A 17,732-nucleotide genomic window follows, 5' to 3' on the forward strand; every position below is an offset into this window, starting at 1 on the left:
TCTTATGAAGCATGATTCTAATGTTAGCTCTAATGCAGCTGCAGAACAGGTCCAATTCTTCTTCATAATGCATTTTGTCATAATACTTCACGTAAGGTTGCAAGAAATGTTTTGTTGTATTTATTTAGAAATACTTTTGATAATAGTTGGGTAAATGTATACTGGGATTAAAGCGATGTGGTTTGGTAAACGTTTTAATGCCAGTATAAAGGCTGATAATGGCTGAATAAAAACAAAAGAATAATGATATAATGAAGAATAATAAGGATTATGTCTCATACCTGATTATGTCCATGACTGTGATTAACGCGATTACATTTTTTAATCGATTGACAGTACTTAAAAAAAAAAAAAAAAGTATAACATTTATATAAATTTATAACATTTATATAAATAAATCCCCTGTTAAAAAAAAAAGACCAAGGGTGAGAAAACAGACAAATACAAAGCTAATATATGGTCTAATCCAGATTTACGGGCTCATGTGCCTCTCTAATTTAGCAGGAATACAGATGTTTTCATAATCGCATTGTAACATAAAACATAGAATCTAACTTTGTCATGTGCAGGAAATTGTGTGCATGTTGCATGCTTGACATTAAATGCATTATTTAGGTCACAGCACATTTCAGATGAAAAAATACAATTTATATTCTGAAAAATATGCCAGTCATATTCTTTTAAATGGCTGTCTGTGAACCGTTAGTGAACTGCACATGAAGTGTTTCACTATTTTGTGGAAAAGTTGCATCAGTCGTTTACACTGGGCCTCTTTTTATAAATTCAAGCACATATGTGACCCTGGACCACAAAACCAGTCTTAAGTCGCTGGGGTATATTTGTAGCAATAGCCAAAAATACATTGTATGGGTCAAAATTACCGATTTTTCTTTTTTCCAAAAATCATTAGTATATTAAGTAAAGATCATATTCCATGAAGATATTTTGTGAATTTACTACTGTAAATATATCAAAACGTGATTTTTTTTAATTAGTAATACACATTGCTAAGAATTTATTTGGACAACTTTGCAGATTTTCAAATAGTTGTATCTCGGCCAAATATTGTCTGATCATAACAGCCCATCAATGGAAAGCCTATGTATTCAGCTTTCAGATGATGCATAAATCTCAATTTCGAAAAATTTACACTTAAGACTGGTTTTGTGGTCCAGGGTCACATATGATCACTGTAAGTGTGCCACTGTTTTTATCGTGTACAGCATGACTATCAGTAGATCCTCACTTCACACACATTAGTTGTCTCTCACTCGCATGTATAAATAAGTGATGGAAACAATCTTCTTATTAACAGAAGCATCATGTTTTGTCATATTCTCTACAGAAGCTCATTCTGTTCTATTTGAGCATCATTACACAAATGTCCAGGTTAGGATGTGTCCATGTCTTGCGTTCTGACATGATGTTTGTCGTTTCAGGAGGTGACAGAGAAAAGTGAGCGCATCACTCAGCTGGAGCAGGAGAAATCGGCTCTGATCAAGCAGCTGTTTGAAGCTCGAGCTCGCAGCGCTCATGATAGCAGCGCTCTCGACTCCACCTTCATCTGATCACCATCAGACATCTCCAATCACACCACACACTCAATCATCTGAGACCGAGAGGACCGGATTCTCAGAGCCGTTTCAACAGTCCAATCAAAACATGATTCACGGAGGAGCTCTCGTGATTTCGCCTGAAGAACCCTACTCTGTCAGCTGAGACGAAATACATGAGACGAGCAGAAGAATAAACTGGATTTCAGTGCGGTTAGATCCGACGGAACAGATAAACACGTCAGAACGGAGGCTGCGGTTAAAGTTCCCTCCTGTGTAGTCAACATGAACGGAACGTTTATCTGAACAGTCGATTAGCGAGGGCAGGTACTTATGTAGACTTTTGGTTTTGGTTTGGTTTATTTTAGCTGTGGTGCTTTAATTAGTGTGCTGTTTTCTCTGAAAGAGTAGTGTTTTTAAATTCCTCTCAGTTAAAGGACATGTAAGGTAAAAAGGCTTCTTAAAGACGTGATGTAGCACAAGCAGTGACAGATCGTCTGTATAAAGATAGAAAAAGACTAAATGTAGGGCAGGATTAGTTCAGTCGCTTGTTGATTGGATGGAGGCGGATGTGAATGTGAACTTGCAGTAGATTGTAAGAAGAGTGAACTAAATAATCAGAGAAATCCTGCATAGGCCATTAGAGAGAAGACGTTATGACATGTTGATTAAAAACCATGAGGTCCAAAAAAAAGTTATAAATGCACCTCGAGAGCATTTGATTCCGTTCCAGTCAGGTGTGCTCCATCTGGCTTTGAATCTTTGATTAAGAAGCCATATTAAGCTTCTCTCAGAATAATAATAATAATAATAATAATGTCATTGCATCTGTGACATGCTCTCAGATACCACAGAAAATTTACTCTTATGCCAGTTTATAAAGAAGGACGTGTTTTTAATAATGGAAATCATTCTGGAGAGTTTAAAAGCAGAAACGTGAAGTTTGTTTTTGTTTAAACTCTTGGATTCATTCTTTAGTAAAGCGATTGATAATTGAGCTGTTAATGGCTCATAATGATTGACAGCGCTCGTAGACGCCCTCTATAGATATTATGTTGAAAATCACCTGAAATATTCCTTTAAAACTGGATCTGCGTCATTTTCACTCCGTGTCGCCGTTTCATATGGTGAGCTATGGTTTCTTTCATCGGGTTTATGCTTTATTTTTCACCTGACCGATAAAACTAAATTTCTAAGATAAAATCCCTGCTGGATATTTTGTGATTTTATGAACGACTACCGTGACTTCATGGGAATCATTTCTGTAAATGTTTCCAAAATATATTTACTATATTATACAGCCATATATAAGCACAACATGGCATGAAAGTGGATTTCGGAAAGATCAAGAACTGGACGATTGTTTTTCAGCCCTGAAGGTCAAACTGAGAAAGGAAGGAGGTTTGTGGACATGTTTTACACTCAGCAGGATTATCATCAGATCGCAGTGAATGTGGAGAAACGTTTGTTCATCAACACCTTGACGAGGGGCACTAAAAAACATGATTTATTTCAATCCAGTGAATCCTCAGTCTGTCCACTTGTTTTCTTTCCTTCCAAGTTTTGAGTGCCGTTGAAGCATTTATACCCGTGTGCTGGATGAGATTTGCTACTAACCTCTCCTCTGTAAGGCCCTGATGATCTACGCTGTGGCTCGTGGTTTTCAGTTATTACATGGAATTAATAAGCTGTCGAGTTTGCAGGAACGTGTGTGTCCATGTTCATGATAATAACATCATCAGATGATGATTGCAGACGTATAGTACCAGCGGAAGAGTGTTTTTCCCTTTCATTGAGCTGATAATACAACATTCACTGGAAAGAACGCAGTGTTTGTCCTCAATCTGCAGGGAGCGATGCTGAGCGATGGTGCTTTGGAAAAATGATCCTTAAATGATCGTTAAGAGACTCTACAGGAGAACAGTCAATGAAGCTGAAGAGCACTAATGTCATTAGAGGCTTTATATTTGCCGCAGCTGTGTGTTTTACATGTGAATCTCATCATACTGTTGATTTAATTCTCAACACTCCCGTTTCTTTTGAATATGTAATCCACAACAAACTCTTCCATTATTAAAACAAGTCGTTCTTTCGTGACATTCTGTTTTTGAGACATTTTCTTCAGAATCAATTAACATTTCGCTTCTATAAGTTGTTTCTTTTCTCTTTTATTGATTTATAGGTTAGTGTATTACATACTTTTTGGTTTTAAGTGACATTTTCTGAAATAATAATTTAAATGTGCCTGTCTACTTGGGACAAAAGCTGTTTTTAATGATTTTAAAGATGCCAAACTTTAATTTGTTAAATGATAACTGTAACTTTTCACAGTTCAGTGGTTTAGTGGGGAGTTTGAGTTTCTTTGTGTGAATCCAGACGGACTGAATGATGCTCAGATCTCTGTGTGGACCCTACACAAACTTCACTTGATTGTTATAATGAAGCTAATATGGATGTTTGATCAACTACATTGATATTCATATCCTACTGGTGCACAGATGCAAAAGATAATGTCTTGAAACATGCCTAAGACTTGCGCAATATTGTATATATTCCACATTTGATTGTGGAATTGATCATCGCCAATAAAACGGTGTAATAATGTGATTTTTCTCGTACAAACACAGTCAGAAGAGCTCATTGGCATGTTCATGAATTAAATTTTTATAAACACTTGTATATAAATGTTGGTAATCACCAGTTTCTCTGTCTCTCTCTCTTCTTTTTTTTCTTTTTTAATATAATAGTGTTTTATCTTTTATCTCTTATATATGATTTGGCATTACTATTAATTTTACAATCAATAATCAAGTAAGTTGAGCAGAGATTGTCACATATCTGAATACTGTGATATGATCTGTGATGACTAATATGCAGCTCATTTCTTTCATATGAGGCTGTGTGAAATAGGATGATGTAAGTACTTTAAGAAGTCCTTTTGTAAGTTCTTGTTTATTCAGCAGGTTTCATGCTGATGAAGAAAACTGAGAAGCTAAAGATGACAAAGGTGTGTTTCTTTTGAGGTAAAGAGGTATCGTCTTATTCTTCCTGATAGATGAAGAGCTCCACGTCATCTTCATGTAACAAATGACACTTTGTTACACTGAATTTCAGAAGTATCCTAATGGACGGTTGCATCAGTTGTTTACCACCAAATTTCCGTCAGGAGCCAATGGCGAGTTGCATCATTGCCAATCGCTGTTAATGATGAGGACTTGCCACTACATGTTTTCTGAACGAATCCCACCATCCACAAACTTGTTCTTCACAAAGCCAGTAAATATGTCAAGATGTTAGGATGTTATATGTTTTATAATCTCAATAATATGCAAAGGTTTCTTCTCTAAGAGAACCGTTCAGACCACAAATTTCCATATTGGCCTTTAGTCTCCAGAACGCTGGGCTCTGATTGGCTCCTGGAGCTCCCGGCGGTGTTGAATCATGGGAGTGAAAGTGTTGTCTATGTCTTCAGTTTAAAGTCAGCTGTTAGTCCCACCACAAACTTCACACGAGCTCTTGCGGCTGAAGAGCATCTTTGAGACCACAGGAGCTCATGAAAGGTAAGAGATGCTGCTTCTAATAACTGCTGACAGGACTGTCTGTGATCAGCTTTACTGACGGAATTAATGACACAGACACATTAAGAGTTCAGCTGTGCAGAAACTATAGACTGAGGCTGCTGACGAACTCCAATTAATTAAACTGTTGTTATGTAGAGCTGCTTTACAGTTCATTTTGAAGTTGTAATGATATTTAAAATGACAGATTTCTGAAACTGAAGAACTTTGTGACACTGACGCTGTTTATTTCTGTGCAGCTGCTTTGAGACAATCTGTAATGTATGAAGTGCTATAAATGTGCCTTGACAAATATATATATATATATATATATATATATCTTACTATATATATTATATACAGTATATATACTCAACATATACAGTATGTAATTTATAGTCTAATATACATTTGCAGAAGATTGGGTCTAGCTGTCACATAAAAATGTTTTACATAATTTTTGTGCATTATAATTATACTGTTTGAGTTTCTCACTGAATGGACGATATAATTATAAGATAAATATTATTTCATATTTCAAAGATATTCTTCTGAAATCAGTGTCATAAAAAACAACAGTGAATTTCTGACAACATGCCCTGCTGTAATGAATGAACCGTAACAATCATGTTTTTCCTAGTTAAGTCTTTAAGGTTAGACTGATGGAACATACATTTTTTAAATGAGTGTAGAAAATTAATATTCTTCAAAAGAAGAAATTCAGAAAGCCTGTTATTGCATTATGAAAGTGTATGATGTGATGTCCATGTAGATTAATTTGAGCTTCAGTTATTAAATCCCAGCCGTATTGAACAAACTTCGATCAGCAGAAGCGAAATCCCTCATGATTGTTATCGTCAGGACTGAGGTGAAAGCTGGAGCAGGTTTCTGCTGTTAGAGATGGTGATGTGATTCTGGATGAAGCACAAAGCAAGAATTTGGTTGCATTTGATCTCTGTTTGTGTGTTTCAGCCGTTGAGAGGACGATGGCAATCCTACAGCTCTTCAGATTCATTAACTCTTCTCTGCTCCTGAGTCAGCGGCCCCTGAACGCCTCGGCCGAGCAGACGGTCTACAGCAGCTGCGCAGACATGCCCGCCGTGCTCATCTTCTACCTGGTGCTGCAGTTCATCAACATGTTCCTGGGCATCCCGGCCAACATCATGGTTCTGTGGCTCATTCATAAGAACAAGGGCGACTCGTCCAGCTCAGACATCTTCATCGTGCACCTGGCTGTGCTGGACGCGTTCTTCTGCCTCATTCCTCCGCTGGAGCTGGCCAACATCGTCTACCTGAGCTCCAGCAGCACCTGGTACGTTCTGCGCTTCTTCTACGGCGTCAAAGATTCGTCTCCGCTCTTTCTGTCCTGCATCTGTCTGGACAGATATATGGCCGTGCTGCATCCCATCACCTTCACCGAGCTCAAGGACAGGCGGCATCGCTCTGTCTGCGCCGCCGGCGTCTGGTTCCTTACTTTGGTCTACGCTGCAGCCAAGTGTGTGGGAAACATCCCCAACTTCGACAAGGTGTTCACCGTCATGATCCTGGTGGCGTTTGCGTTCATGCTCTTCTGTAACGTCTCCATTCTCTGGGCTCTGAGACAGTCGGCTCCAGGACGAGACGAGAGACACCCGGTCAAGAAGAAGGCCTTCAAGATGGTCCTCATCATCTTGGCCATCATTGTGTTTAACTACTTCCCGCCAGTGGCTCTCTTTCCCTTTCGAGAGTATTTCTCTCCGGATGTCTTCCGCTGTTATATCCACTACATCGCCTTCGGCTTCATGGACGTCAGCAGCAGCATCCAGCCGGTTCTGTATCTGTCGCGGGAGAAGCTGCCCAAAACCCTGCGCTGCTGCTTGAAAAACACTGAACAAAGCGCTGATCCCGTTTACACCGTCAGTCGGTGAGCGGCGGCTATCAGAGGATTTCACTTGATTAGAACTGACCACTGCATGCACATAATAATGTAGGTTTGTGCACGTCTATAAACACTTTTTTAAAGCTGGTGTTAAGAACTATCTTGTCATTAGCTTGGGCTAGATTGTGTGTATTTTAATTGATCCATTTTTGGGTTTTCTTGGTTTACGTTTTTATGTATTTGTATGTTGATAGTACAGCACTTTGGTCTGCATGTGCAGTTGTAAAGCACTTTATAAATAAATAAATGAATGCTTATCCTAAATAATGTGTAATGTAACTATATTAGACTCATTCTGACAGGAATCAGCAGCTGTTTTGTTTAAGCAGAAGCACCACACTGCAAAAAATGCTTTTCTGACTTACATGTTTTGTCTTGTTTCCAGCCAAAATGTCTAGAAAATCCTTCTTAATTTAAGAATTTTTTGATAAGTAAAATTTATTGTCTTGTTTTCAGAAAAAAAACAAGTCAAAATGAAGTGAGTTTTTGCTTAGAACAAGCAAAATAATCTGCCAATGGGGTAAGAAAAATGATCTCATTTCAAACAGAAAACAATATTATTTTGCTTACCCCCATTGGCAGATTATTTTGCTCGTTTCAAGCAAAAACTCACTTCATTTTGACTTGTTTTTTTTTCTGAAAACAAGACAATAATTTTTACTTGTCTAGAAAATCCTTCTTAATTTAAGATTTTTTGGATATTTTGGCTGGAAACAAGACAAAAACTAAGAAAATCATTTTTTGCACTGCAACCTGCTGACAACTGCATATTTTGTGCATATAAAATGTTGTTAATATATTTCATATTTACTTGTAGTGGATTTTAGTTTTTCACTTATGTGCATTTGTTTTCTGTCAATTCTGGTTTATCATCAGTTTATGAAACAAGTTGACTAGAGAACATCAAACTAGAGAGAGAACATTTGAACAATTTTTAACAATTAACTTTTTTTTTCTGTGATACAATAAAATGTGCTTATAAGTAGAAGTCTCGTTATCAGTGTGTGAGAAGTTTAATGAAGTCAGCTTTATTCTGTTAATTATGCGGTGTCTTTAACCTGTTCACAGCTCGTCTGATCCGGTCACGTGTTCAGCACTGAACGCTTTATACAGTCACTGGCCCGTCTCACAGCTGCCTACACTAGTCTTAGTCATCTAACAGGTTAGTTTAACTTTGTAAGTGGATGAACATAGTGGCTGTTTATGACTCCTGAAGTGCAGCTGATGGATCTGGAGTCACTGCCATTACACGAGTGAACACCAGAGAGCGCTGCATGACCACAAGAATCCATACGAGCGGCTCATGTAAAGCATATGAAATAATAGTATGAAAAATCTATTTTAGAAAAGAAACAGTCTGACACTTTAGACCACAGCGGCCAGTTGTTCAAAAGGTTTAATCTGGATCAGAATGATCTTGATTTGGAAATCCCATGTTTTGCTATCCAGGATCAGGTAACCCATCTTACTTCTGTGCCGGTTTTTCAAAGCAGAAATGGATTGGATCACCCTGATACAGATACACACTTTTTCCGATTTTCAAATCTGGATTACTAGTGCTCTACGGAGCCCCTAAAGGGACATGCTGATGGGGGGGAAAGCCAGTGTTTTGCAACTAATTCTGACTGGTCCATCTCTGGTGATTGTGCCAAATGTAGCTTACAATCAGTGATTTAAAAAAAAACACTTTAAATTAAATATTATATATATATATATATATATATATATATATAATCCAATCCAATGGCCAAAATCTGATCAGATTACTTTTGCACAACTGGCCCCTGCAGAGTTTAGATTCAACACTAATTAAACACACCAGATACAGCTAATCAAGTCCTTCTGGCTTATTTGAAAACATGGTTTGTGTGTTGGAGTAGGGCTTGACACCCCTGCTTTAGACTAAACAAAAACAATCTCCTTTGTTTATTTACAAAAGATCAAATAATGTAGCAAATAGACTGATATTTATACTGACAGGACTAAAACAATCATAAAAGGTTGTTTCCCTTGTAGGAATTGTGCCGTTTGCTCATCGTTAATTAAAACCAATCAATTCAGTGGCAAACATTCTGGAATAATGTTCTTTATTAAATCACTAATTACCTGTTCCACATCTAATGTGATTTATATGTTAAAATGTCAGTGTCCATTTATTAACATCAGAAAAACCAGTCGCCAGCTAAAAATGTGCATTAGTGAACATAAACCTGCCGTCAGGAGACGTGATGTGAATTCACCAATAGCAAGACATTTTCATGACTGTAATCACGAGGTTAAGGATTTGAGTTGTATAGGTATAGAAAAAGTAACAATTTCTAAAAGATGTGGTAACAGAGGAAAAACTTTTACAAGAAGCTTATTAGATTTATCGATTAAAAAGCTTGTCTCCCTTGATTTTAATGAGGACTTTGATCTTTTTAGTTTTCTTTAAGTATAATAAAGTTGATTAACACATTAGTTATAGTGGGCTATACGATACAGATTAATTAACGGCTTTCGCCTGATTCGTCGGCTCGTTCCCCACTTTCATTCATATTAGTGTTTTGACAAATTCATTAGTGAATTTTTGATGGATTATTTGTAATGTATGTTTTCTTTTCTTTTTTTGGTGCTTGTATTGTTATTTTAATGTATTGAGTGTTTTGGAATTATTTTTAGTTTTTTGTAATGAAATTGCTTGATTGATTGGTCAGTTGAGTTTGTGATCAGTAACACTTGTTATATGTGGCTTTCTACCGGGTGATTATTGGAAATGTCGCTATATGATTCACTGAAGAAGGCTTTCTGCCGAAACGTCTGACTGTTGATCGCTCTGTTGCAAAATTAAAATGAAAAGTTATTAAGAATTTAGAGGAGTGTGGATCATTACTTCAAAGTGATGTTTCTGGTTGATCTACGCACCCAAAACTGAAGTTCAGCAGTGATTTTTATTTTTCATTAGAATTTTCATTATATTTTCATATATATTTTCATTTTTTTTTTTTTGAGCATCAGATAAATCAGGTTTTTATGGCTCATACTCTGATAAAGTAAGAATATGGAGGAAAAACAGTTACGAGACTCAAACTGTGCAAAAATGAGATCCTCAGAAGATGTAAGATGAAGATCATTCCTCCGCTGAGGAACAGTGAGAGTAAAGCTCCTCAGAAGATCCTGAGGATCAGGTTCGAGACGCACTGATGTTTCTAGAAAGTGATTGATGGAGGATCAAGTAAAGCTGAGCTGCTTCAGTCCAGTAAGAGTTCATCTGGAGACAGTTATTCTGACGTTCAGAATAAAATCAGTCAAGATTAATAAATACACAAGATTCAAACACACTTTATTCTGTCAGTAAAGCTTTGAGTTAACATTCAAGAGGAGCTGAAATGATTAACATTAAATTCACAATACAATAGAGAAGACTTTATACAAGATTCTTAAGTTAAATTGCTTTTCATCTAAGATGTGCTCACATCATAACTGACATTTAACAAACCAGATCATACAAGACGACAGCATTAATTTCTAATTAACGTATTCATACAGTCACAGACAAGAGACACGCTGTCTACAGGAATGAAGACTCATCTACATTTTCAAACATCAGTACAGTACGTGTGCCATGATAATACCACGGTATCCCTTCAACATGAACATGACAACCATTCAGATCTCAGGATCCTTTAAGCCAGAGGAGGGCCACAGCTCCAGCTCGGACGTGTACAGGAGCTCATCTGGACCAGGTGTGTTTGATTAGGGCTGGAGAGTCCAGGGATTGAGTTTGAGACCAATGCTTTAGCCATTTGATGTCAGTGCAAGTCACAGGATCCATCATCGTTCCAGCGGATTCCTCATGTTTGCTGTAAGAAGTGATGCGGAGGAACGAATGCAGAAGCATCACTGGTGGCCTTCGCTCTCGGCGTGCAGCTTCTGGTGCTTCTTTAGAGACGACTGGTCACTGTACCTGCGGTCACAGAGCGGGCAGCAGTGCAGCTTCTCTCTAGTGTGCACCAGCTCGTGTCTCTTCAGGTGTCCGGCACGGCTGAAGCTCTTGCTGCACTGACCGCAGGTGTGCCGCTTCTCTCCGCTGTGGGTCAGCTGGTGCAGCTTCAGGCTGCTGGCCACCGTGAAGCGCTTGCCGCAGTCTGCGCAGCCGTAGGGCCGCTCCCCGGTGTGCATGCGGCGGTGGATGCTCAGGTGCCCGGCCTGACTGAAGCTCTTGGTGCAGAGCTGGCAGCGGTAGGGCTTCTCGCCGGTGTGGATGCGGAGGTGCGTCTTGAGGTCGCCGGCGCCGCTGAAGCTCTTCCCGCACTGACCGCAGGCGTAGGGCTTCTCGCCGCTGTGCACTCGGCTGTGGCTGCGCAGGTTGCCGGCGTTGGTGAAGGTTTTAGCGCAGACGGCGCAGGCGTACGGTCGCTCTCCGGTGTGTGTGCGCAGGTGCACTTTGAGCTGGTTGTGTTCGTTGAAGCGCTTGCCGCAGACGCTGCAGCCGTAGGGCCGCTCGCCCGTGTGCGTGCGCAGGTGTATGCGCAGCTGGCCCTGGTGACCGTAGCTCTTCCCGCACTGACCGCAGGCGAAGGGCCGCTCTCCGGTGTGCGTGCGCCGGTGGTTCCTCAGCAGATCGGCGCGGTCGAAGCCCTTCCCGCACTGACCGCAGACGTGCGTCTTCTCCGCGGCGTGAGACCTGACCTCGCACTGACCGCACGAGTCGCTCGGTCTCGAGTCTGGAGACAGCATCGTGTGAAACGAGCCGGAGAACCCCTCGTCGGACAGACCATCTGGACTGGACTCTTCATCGGACACGGTAAGGTGTTGGTCCGTCACTACCGTTACTTTAACGTCACACTCGTTAGAGCTGATCTCCGGCTCTGAAGGACATTTAAACGCGGCGTGACGTTCAGAGTCAGCGTTCTCCTCGCTGTCCTCGGACTTGATTTCTTTACTGCTGTGTTTAGGAGAAGCGTGAGGGTTCGACAGGTCCACAGCACATCCGTCCTCCGTGTCTGGGTCGGCCTTCACAAATAAATATGGTCTTGTTGCACAGTTCTTGTTTAAGTGGAGCGACGTGGCGTCTGTGGCTTGTGATTTAACGCGGCTGCTCAGTGAATCTCCAGCCGTCTCGGTCTGATCGCTGTATTCGCTCGTCTGAGCAGATAAAGTCTGGCTAAAAGGGTTTCTTGAAAAGTCAAGCTGAGCCACAACATGGTCTTCATCTTCTGCAAAACACACAAAAACATCTCGTTACTGGCGTTGCTTTTGCTGTCTGTTGTGACAGTGAATTAAGAAACTAATATTTCACCCCTCTCTCGCCTTATGTTGTTTACATTTACTTGTACGTTATATCTGATTGTTTTTATCAAATGATAATCACAGAAGGAATAAATCAGATGCACATCTCTTATGGGCAACACTATCATTTGCACATATTAGCCAAAAAAGAAAAAAAAAAGCAGCGTAGTTTATACTTCCTATGACATCATTTTCCAAATTGCACTCACCTGTTTTTATATAATTTGTCTTTTTTTCTTTTGTAGAAAGTCGTTTTCTCAGATCTTCATTTTCTGACTCTATCCGCTGAATTTTACGCTGATATTCGCCGACGGTTTGTTCCACTGAGTCCAGAATATCACTGACCGTCGCACGGAAGATTTCATTTAATGAAGATTCAAGAAAGGCTTTTAAATCGCCAAACTTCGCCATTTCCACGAACACTCGGAGCCGCAGAGACCGAGGAAGAGCCGCGAGCGCCGCCGGACTCAGCGCTGCCCCCCGCGGCCTGGAGGAGAACCGCAGCCGCTGCTCAACATGACCTCGGGTAATAACCAATAATATCCCTTTATTAGTCTCTGGATCAGTGACGTGACGACACAGTGATTCATTTCTGTGCTTAACATGTTAGTGAGTTACACGCTGCTGATATTTGGGATGATGTGTTGCTGATGATGGACGGACTGACCAGGAGACGCTGGGATGAGCTCAGAGGACAGGTGTGTGTGTGTGTGTGTGTGTGTGTGTGTGTGTGTGTGTGTGTGAGAGTGTGTGTGTGAGAGAGAGAGATTCTACAGTAAGGTCAGACATGAGCTGAGCTCCTGAAAAATTGAAGATAAATTGAGACAATAATTTAAAAATATCTTCCAAAAGTAGTAGATTCAGCACAAAACAACATGTAGACGAATCTTTTGTTGAATTTTTGATTTTTTGGGAGTTTTTTTTTTTTTTTTTAAACCACACTTGAATCTGGGGGAAGTTCAGAAGAAGATATTCATGTTGGAAAAGATAACATCAAGCAACAAAAACAACAACTAAGAGAAAAACCTTACAGGAGAAGAAAGGTAAAGACATTTTAAATAAGACTGATATTTCATTAGCTCTCTGTGAGCTTTTACTTAGAGGAACAACACAAAGAGACATTTTGGACACAACTGGACTTTTTTTTCTTTTTTTTGAATCAGTATAAGTTATTTTTTCCTACGTTTTGACTTATTTTTCATTTTTAATATCTTTGTATCCTGACCAAGAGAAAATAAACAAACCACTGGCAGTTAATTCAGTTGATTGTTTACATTCTAAATCAGCCATGGCCAGCGCAGCATCTTGGCTCCGCCCCTTCATCTACCCTCAGACGAGCTCCGAGAGATCCAAGCAGCTCCTCAGACAGAAGCAGATGAAGGAAACACCGGAAACACTGTTTGCTGACCACAGTGTCCTGACTAACCTGCTCTTCTACTCTGAACACAGCCTTTTATGGCACACTGCTTTCTGTCAGCATTTCCCCTTCACCAAGAAAAGAGGCATCTGTAAAGGCAGACAAATCCTAGTATTTGAAGATACTGAAAACAACAACGAAACAAGATTTTTGACCTTAAACCTGTATCAAAATGGCACTGTCATGATACAAGGATCAGAGTCTGCTCTCAAAGTCTTCATTGAAGAATTTGAAGAAATAAAAACACTTGCACTGTCTGATGATGATGATGATGATCATCCCACACAAGTTAACAACAAGGATCCAAACACTGATACCGCCCCTGGAAAATCAGACCAAAAGATTGCAATGACTCCATCAACTATAACTTCAATGTCAAGAATGAAAGACAGTTTTTCACTCCTGGAGGTTGAGGTAGTAGAGCTAAAAGAATTAATTCTCTCTCACCTAAGCAACAACAACATGGAACAACTTACAAATGACATATTGAATTTGAGACAAGAGATTAAATATCTGCAAAGAGACCGAGAAGAAATGTCAAAGGAGCTTCAACAAACTAAAGATGAAGTGAGTGAAATAAAATCAACTTTAGGAAAACAGCTAACAGAAGTCAGAGCAGAAATGCAAGAGGAGCTCTCGGTCTTGAAGTCTATACTCCACAGCAAGGATGAACTCATTAACAGTTTGAAAGAAAAACTCAATTCTGTTCCAGCACTTAAAGAGTCTTCTCCTGAACCATCAATGTGCCCAGAGATCCTCGTGAAAAATACTCAAACTGAACAACTAGCAAAGAAGAGAGAGTCTCACAGCTCGACTGATCCAGCAAATCAGATTGATATCTCCGCTGCAGAGGACCCGAGAGAAACACAGGCCCTTATCCTGATCGACTCCAACGGGAAATATCGGGAAATACGAATGATTTAAGAGCCATGAAGGGCCATGTGGCTCCTGTGATCAGAGAGCTGGCAATCAGAGCCTCTCAGCGTTTCCCAGACGCAAAAATAACTCTGTCCGCATTACTACCACGCACCGATGTACCATTCCACGTGATTCACGGATATAATGTGGAACTCTCCAGAAGCTGTGCGCTTATTCCTAATGTTCATCTCGCACATCACATTGATATACGACCACATCATATGTATGACCATGTGCATCTCAACAAGCAAGGAGTGAAAGTCTTCGCCAGAGTGATGAAAAGCACAGCCCTTGGAAGCGCACCGGAAAACAGCAGAAACTCCAACAACAAGAAGCCCTCGTCCTCCAACAGAGCCCAGAGCAGCCGCCGGACCACCGTCACAACACAACGACCACAACACCCTGCAGCTGCTGAACTCAACCAGAAGAGACGTCTGCTGAACACCGTCTGCTCCAGACTCATGATATAACTCACACATATACACGCACACACTTTACAGACAAACCTATTCATGAAGTCTCTTAAAATCAGTTGCTGGAATATACAGGGTCTGCACTCTTCTACTTTCAGTAACAAGTCTGCAGACCAAGACTTGCTCAGCAGTGTAACAGATACGGACATCTGTATCGTTCATGAAACGTGGCGTCGCAGTAATGAGGCTTTACATTGTCCAATAGCATACAAAGAAATTGTTGTTCTTTCATTAAAAAATTCTAATATTAAATATGGCCGTGACTCCGGTGGAATACTTATTTGGCACAAAGACAATTTGAAGCACTTGATAAAAATTGTTAAAATTTAAAATTCATCTATTTGGCTTGAAGTGAAATCAGTCATATCACAGCATGATCTCTACCTCTGTGCGCTCTATATTCCACCTCACGACTCTATTACAACCAGCAAAGCTTTCTACAGCTACAGACCGACGTCTTGCACTTTCAGTCAAGAGGACATGTTCTCATGTGCGGAGACTTAAATGCCAGGACCGGAAGAGAAATTGATTATGTGAATATTGTAGATAATCTCATATCCAACGACACCACGTTTCATTCTTCATTAATTATCACACCAAGAAACAGCTGTGATAGTTTAGTCGACACCGATGGAAAACAAGTGTTAAAACTCTGTAAAGGTTTAGGACTATACATCATTAATGGCAGAAGCAGAGGAGATAGTTTAGGCAGATTCACCTACTGCTCCAGATTAGGAGCCGGTGTAGTTGATTATTCAATTACAGACATTGACCCACATTTTATTAATGCCTTTACAGTTAGACCTCAACTTCCCATTTCTGACCACTGCCAAACAGTCCTTTACCTGAAACAGTCATGTGACCGGGTCAGCACTCCTCCCCTCAAACATGAAAAACTGTTCCCTTTAAAACCAAAACGACCAAACAAACATAGAACAAACAAACAAAAAGTAAAAAAGAATATGTGGTTTGATAATGAATGCAGTTGTCTCAGAAAAGACCTTCGACGACTTGCTAACAAAAAGCATAAAGAACCGGCCAATCAGACGCTACGGCTCGCCTACTGCAACTGCTTGAACAATTATAAAAAGCTCATTTGCAACAAAAGAGATCAATATTATGAAGCTAAAATTGATGAAATCAATGAATCAATAGATGAAAACAATTTCTGGAATCTCTTTAAAAAATGTGAAAGCCTCAAATCAAACACATTACTGCAAATCACAGTCTGGAGCTCTTACTTTAACACTCTTTACTCAGACCTCGACCAGCCCCAAACAACAACACAGAGACAACTACAAGATTTAAAGAAAACAATAAACAATTACCATGATTATAACAACATCAGAAATAACAGAGCACATTAAAAATCTCAAATTAAAGAAGACAACATCAGTAATGAGATCTCAAACTCAGCAGCCCTCACATCATTCAAGCTCTGGCAAAATGATTCAATCTGATCTTATCCTCTGGTGACGTCCCTGAGACCTGGTCTGAAGGACCGGTCACTCCTGGATATAAAAAAGGAGATAAATTCGACCCCAGTAATTAGCGTGGTATTTGTGTGGGCAGTAACCTAGCAAAGCTTTTCTGCAATATAATAAACAACCGCATAGTGACGTTCCTCACAAGACACAGCATCCTAAATAAATCACAAATTGGCTTTTTACCAAAACAACGTACATCCGATCACATCTATTCTCTCCACACTCTAATTAACACAAATCTAAAGGGCAAACAAAGAAAAATATTTACATGTTTTGTTGATTTTAAAACAGCGTTCGACTCTATTTGGCATGATGGTTTACTATACAAATTATTACAAACTGGCATTGGGGGAAAAACATTTGATGTTATACAATCCATGTATAAAAACAGTAAATGTGCGGTGAACATTGTGAATCTCAGAAGTGTGTTCTTCCGGCAGAGTCGTGGAGCGAGGCAGGGATGCAGTCTGAGCCCGACCCTGTTTAACATCTACATCACCGAGCTGCAGAAGCTCTGGACCGCTCCGGCAGCATCCCGGGCCTCGCTCCGCACGACTCTGAAGACCTGGTTCTGCTGTCCCCCGCAGCCGAGGGTCTCCAGCACAGCCGGGCCCTGCTGGAACAGTACTGTGAGGAACGGGCTCTGATGGTCAACCTGGACAAAACCAGAGTCACGGTGCTCCAGAAGAAGGCCAGGTCTCAGTTCAGTCCTCGAGCACAGCAGCAGCTGCACTTACCTGGGCCTCGAGATCTCTGCATCAGGGGGCTTCGGTCCGGCTGTGAAGGCCTTGAATGAGACGCCCGGAGGGCATTTTATACATCTAATCATAGTTTGGCCAATTAAAACATGGATCAAATTATATCACGCAATCATTAAACAAATTCTACTGTATGGGAGTGAAATTTGGGGACCAATAATAAATTTTAAAAATTGGGATAAAACATCAATAGAAAAACTACAACTAGAAATGATCAAAAACATTGTAGGGGTCCAGAGAGGTCCGTCCAGTGATGCCTGCAGAGCTGAATTAGGCTTATACCCGCTGAACATTGAGATCCAGAAGAGATGTGTTCAGTTCTGGCATCACCTCCATCGATCTGACCCTGATTCAGTCCGATATAAAGCCCTCCTCGCCAA

At 40.3% G+C, this 17,732-nt stretch overlaps 3 protein-coding genes across 4 annotated transcripts in view; 2 read left to right on the forward strand and 1 right to left on the reverse strand.

Annotated features, from left to right (window-relative positions):
* The window catches only part of sapcd2 (suppressor APC domain containing 2), a 48,580-nt gene extending 44,775 nt beyond the window's left edge, over positions 1 to 3,805 (forward strand). For both annotated transcript variants that reach the window (XM_058776850.1, XM_058776851.1), the window contains exon 7: positions 1,440 to 3,805. In XM_058776850.1, the coding sequence (XP_058632833.1) occupies positions 1,440 to 1,568 (129 nt within the window). In that variant the 3' untranslated portion in view covers positions 1,569 to 3,805. The remainder of the gene's footprint in view (positions 1 to 1,439) is intronic.
* A 1,214-nt stretch (positions 3,806 to 5,019) lies between these two features.
* Positions 5,020 to 7,403, forward strand: LOC131541448 (uracil nucleotide/cysteinyl leukotriene receptor). Its single transcript, XM_058777188.1, has 2 exons — positions 5,020 to 5,113; positions 6,083 to 7,403. Exons 1-2 carry the CDS (start codon positions 5,107 to 5,109, stop codon positions 7,015 to 7,017), a joined length of 942 nt encoding a protein of 313 aa, XP_058633171.1. The 5' UTR covers positions 5,020 to 5,106; the 3' UTR covers positions 7,018 to 7,403.
* A 2,571-nt stretch (positions 7,404 to 9,974) lies between these two features.
* On the reverse strand, positions 9,975 to 12,820 carry LOC131540890 (zinc finger protein 391). Its single transcript, XM_058776235.1, has 2 exons — positions 12,509 to 12,820; positions 9,975 to 12,226 (listed from the first exon to the last, which is right to left on the reverse strand). The coding sequence occupies exons 1-2, from the start codon at positions 12,708 to 12,710 to the stop codon at positions 10,908 to 10,910; spliced, it is 1,521 nt and encodes a 506-aa protein (XP_058632218.1). The 5' UTR covers positions 12,711 to 12,820; the 3' UTR covers positions 9,975 to 10,907.
* Between the last annotated feature and the right edge of the window lie 4,912 nt (positions 12,821 to 17,732).

This window comes from Onychostoma macrolepis, chromosome 05, assembly GCF_012432095.1.
Source record: "Onychostoma macrolepis isolate SWU-2019 chromosome 05, ASM1243209v1, whole genome shotgun sequence".
Taxonomy (NCBI): Eukaryota; Metazoa; Chordata; class Actinopteri; order Cypriniformes; family Cyprinidae; genus Onychostoma; species Onychostoma macrolepis.

What these genes read in the sequence shown, in the direction of transcription:
- LOC131540890 (XM_058776235.1), bottom strand. Translation starts at nt 12,710, where the DNA reads ATGGCGAAGTTTGGCGATTTAAAAGCCTTTCTTGAATCTTCATTAAAT. An exon ending in GACAAATTATATAAAAACAG is followed by an intron (nt 12,227 to 12,508) that starts GTGAGTGCAATT and finishes TGTGTTTTGCAG; the next exon opens with AAGATGAAGACCATGTTGTG.